General features: G+C 47.0%; 1 protein-coding gene across 1 annotated transcript; it reads right to left on the bottom strand.

Moving 5' to 3' along the window:
- Positions 1 to 1,262: 1,262 nt before the first annotated feature.
- Positions 1,263 to 3,144, bottom strand: ADRB1 (adrenoceptor beta 1). Its single transcript, XM_026670357.2, has one exon. The coding sequence runs from the start codon at positions 2,829 to 2,831 to the stop codon at positions 1,527 to 1,529; it is 1,305 nt and encodes a 434-aa protein (XP_026526142.1). The 5' UTR covers positions 2,832 to 3,144; the 3' UTR covers positions 1,263 to 1,526.
- Positions 3,145 to 3,360: the final 216 nt, after the last annotated feature.

The raw sequence follows: 3,360 nt of genomic DNA on the forward strand, positions 1-3,360 counted from the left end.
TCACAAAATGTTCATATAATTTTCTGGGAGTTAGAGAAGTTACTAATAGAAACTCTTGGGTATGAACATACTTACAGTACCTCCATTAAATCACATAAAATTGCTTTAAAAAAATAACCATTAGCCAGCAGTAGAAATCAAGTTGGAATCTACTTTGTTTTCCAGTGGGTTTGTCTATAAGAATGTGTGTGTTTGTGTGTGTGCGTAAGAGAGAAAGACTTACAGAGAGAACTTTGTTAATACTGTGCAAAAGGGGGAAAAGCATTTCTCATTCTTTTCAAATGTGCAGTCATATTTCTGGTGCTTGTAGCCAAATTTTCTCTTCCATTTTTCAGTGTGAACAATTTGTCTATTGAGATACTCCTGACTCTATTTTTATTAAAAAAAAAAAAAAACCTTAACTAGCAATAATACATAAATAAGCTGTTTAATATAAACACATTTTCCCTGTACAATATGCACAGCTTGAGGTAGATGTTTTATAGCCTTACTGCTGATGTCTCATATGATAAGAAAAGCAATATCCCTCACCCCTGACATCACTGGGCGAAAGGATCAAACCCAAGAGAAATTGGATCAAAACAAAATACTCTCCATTTGCCGTGCTTTTGATGGATCTTCTTGGATATTAAGGAGCATGTAGGTTTTCAAGGCTACAAGCTAATGAGCACTCAACTGTATACAGGAACAAGTTTTATCAAACTCGCTTCCGACTAAACATGCATTGGGTGATCAGACTGTGTAATAAAACTCATTAGAAAATGTTTCAATGGCTTATTCCAAAGAGTCTTTAAGCATGGTTTCTAAAGTTGTTTCCTGCCTGAAATTCACATGATCTCAGGAAAGATAAACAGGTGGCCAGCACTTCTTCTTTTCCTTTCAAGGATTGAATAAATTAAAAGCAAACAAAAAAAAATAAAGGCTGCTTGTGCTACTGACACACAGGATAATAGTAAAAACAACTAAGGGCGTTTATCTTTAGCTCTAAAATTAAACTGTCAGCCAAGGGCTTCTTCCTATTTCCTTCAGTTATCAGGAGTGCCCTGCCTTGCTTTTCCATTATAGTTTGGCTGAACCCTTGCTAGAAATCCAACTTTTCCTGAAACATTTCTTTGACCAATTCCTTGCGACTTGCTTTTGTTCCTTTCCTGGAATACCACACCCTACTTACCTAACCTCCCCACTGCCACCTTTGCAGCATACAATCCAAAAATAATAATCCAAATGCTGTATGACTTGGAAAATGAATAGTTTTCTCCCCCCCCCCCAGTGGTCAGTCACTCTTCTGTTTCCTTCCATTTGGATAAGAGGTATTCTGTATACAAGTTCACCTGCTTTGTGCTTCAGGTAAATAATATCTTCTTCCAACTGAGAAAAGTCAGTCTGGAGTTTTGAGTATTAGCCAGACTCCCAATGTGTTCCTTTAAGGGTTTCCCTCCTTCTCCTATCTTGTTTTGGCTTCCTTTCTTGCTTCCTAATATACAGCATATCCTCCCATTTCTTTTATCCCACTCACCACATGCCCTTTATACCTTGGACTCTGAATAGGAGATTTTACTGTTCCCTTCCTCCAAGCTGGAGTCACTTCCATCCTGCATACCACCATTGTAATCAGACCACGTCCCTCCAAGAGTGCATGGAGCTGTATTTCCCAGGGTACTGATGAAACCTTCAGGATAACGAGAGAGCTCTCCAGTGCTGGCATGCAACCTCCGATCTGCTTTTCTAGGACAGCACAACATCCTTTTGAAGGCCTTACGAAAATCAGGGCTCCTGCAGTAAATGATGGGATTGAAGGCAGAGTTGGCATAGCCCAACCAGTTGAAGAATACAAAGAGCTGGTCTGGTACAAGACCTCTATTAAAGACTTTGACTATATTGACCAGGAAAAACGGTAGCCAACAGAGAGTAAAAACCCCCATGATGATGCCCAAAGTTTTAAGAGCTTTTTGTTCCCTTATAGCTAGCATCCGGGATGTTTTTCTCCTATTCGTTTGGCCATTACCCAAGATAGGCAGGTGCTGGTGGACTGGAGGCTGGTGTTGCTGCTGGTGATTATTGTAGAACCTGCCCTCAGACCTATCAATCTTCTTCATCTGCTCCTTGGCTTCTCTGTAGACTCTAATGTAGACAAAAATCATAACAAAAAGAGGGATGTAGAAGGAGATGACGGAGGATGCAATAGCATATGCCCTGTTGGTGACAAAGTCACAGCAGCTGGGGTTATCGTAGCAGTGCTTAGCCTCAAGCCCTGTATCTCTCCACCAATGCATCATGATGGGCAAGAAGGACACCAAGGCAGAAATGGCCCAGACAACACAGACGATGATCTTGGCACGTCTCTTGGTCATGAGGCTCTGGTAGCGGAAGGGCGAAGTAATGGCCAAATAACGGTCAATTGCAATGACGCACAAGGTCTCTATGCTTGCTGTCACACACAAGACGTCCACTGAAATCCAGCATTCACACAGGAAGGAGCCCCAGAGCCAAGAGCCTTGCACTACTAGGGTGGCACCAAAGGACACCACCACAGAGCCCATCACCAAGTCAGCACAAGCCAGAGAGGTGATGAAGACGTTGGTGAGGGTTTGCAGCCGCTGGGTCCTCCCAATGGCCGCAATCACCAGACCATTGCCCACTACAATGAAGGTCACCATCAAAGACATCAGAAGGCTCATGCCCACCATCCACTGCTGGGACAACTCCTCCATTTTCCAGCTGCCAGGTAGATCCAAGTCTGCTGAGGTGTTGAGGGGTCTCAGGCCAGCCTGAGCCGTCAAGTTCGTTCGGTTGGGAGGGAGATCCTCTAAGAAGCGCCATCCTTCTCCCATGGCTGTGCAGCGAGGCAAAGGGGTCAGCTTAGGGCATCCAGGCTGGAGGCATGAAGGCGAAGCGGGTCCCTCTCCACGCCAGCGCCGTCGGAACGGCGACCGACTTGCTTAGAGGCTGCAGCATGTTTGCGAGCGCTCCTCCGGCGGGCTCCGGCGTCCAGGACACCTCCCCGTGGCCCGCGCGTCAGGCGCTCAGCAACCAATGGGCGGCCGGAGTAGCAGCCACTTCGCTACCTCCGGAGCGGGACTCGCCCGGTGACCGAGGGGGCAGAGCCGCGGGACGGCCTTCTCGGAGAGGAGTTGGCGGCGCTGCTCTCAAGGATTTTACGACCCCGCCGAGTTCCCGGGAGCCCTTCGAGCGGTGTCTTCCTCCCCCGCCCCCCTCCTGTCCGAGACTGAGGGCGGCTTATGGAGTTCAGAGGAAGCCTTTTCGGGAAGGGCTCGGAGAGGTCTGCCCGCCCTCTGGCTCCCGCGGAGGAAGGTCCCGTAGGTGGGGCGGCGTTGAAAGGTTGCGGCTCTCGGGAAGGGG

This window comes from Notechis scutatus, chromosome 4 (genome assembly GCF_049901735.1).
Source record: "Notechis scutatus isolate UNSWTSFEM ecotype Mainland chromosome 4, rNotScu1.2, whole genome shotgun sequence".
NCBI lineage: Eukaryota > Metazoa > Chordata > Lepidosauria > Squamata > Elapidae > Notechis > Notechis scutatus.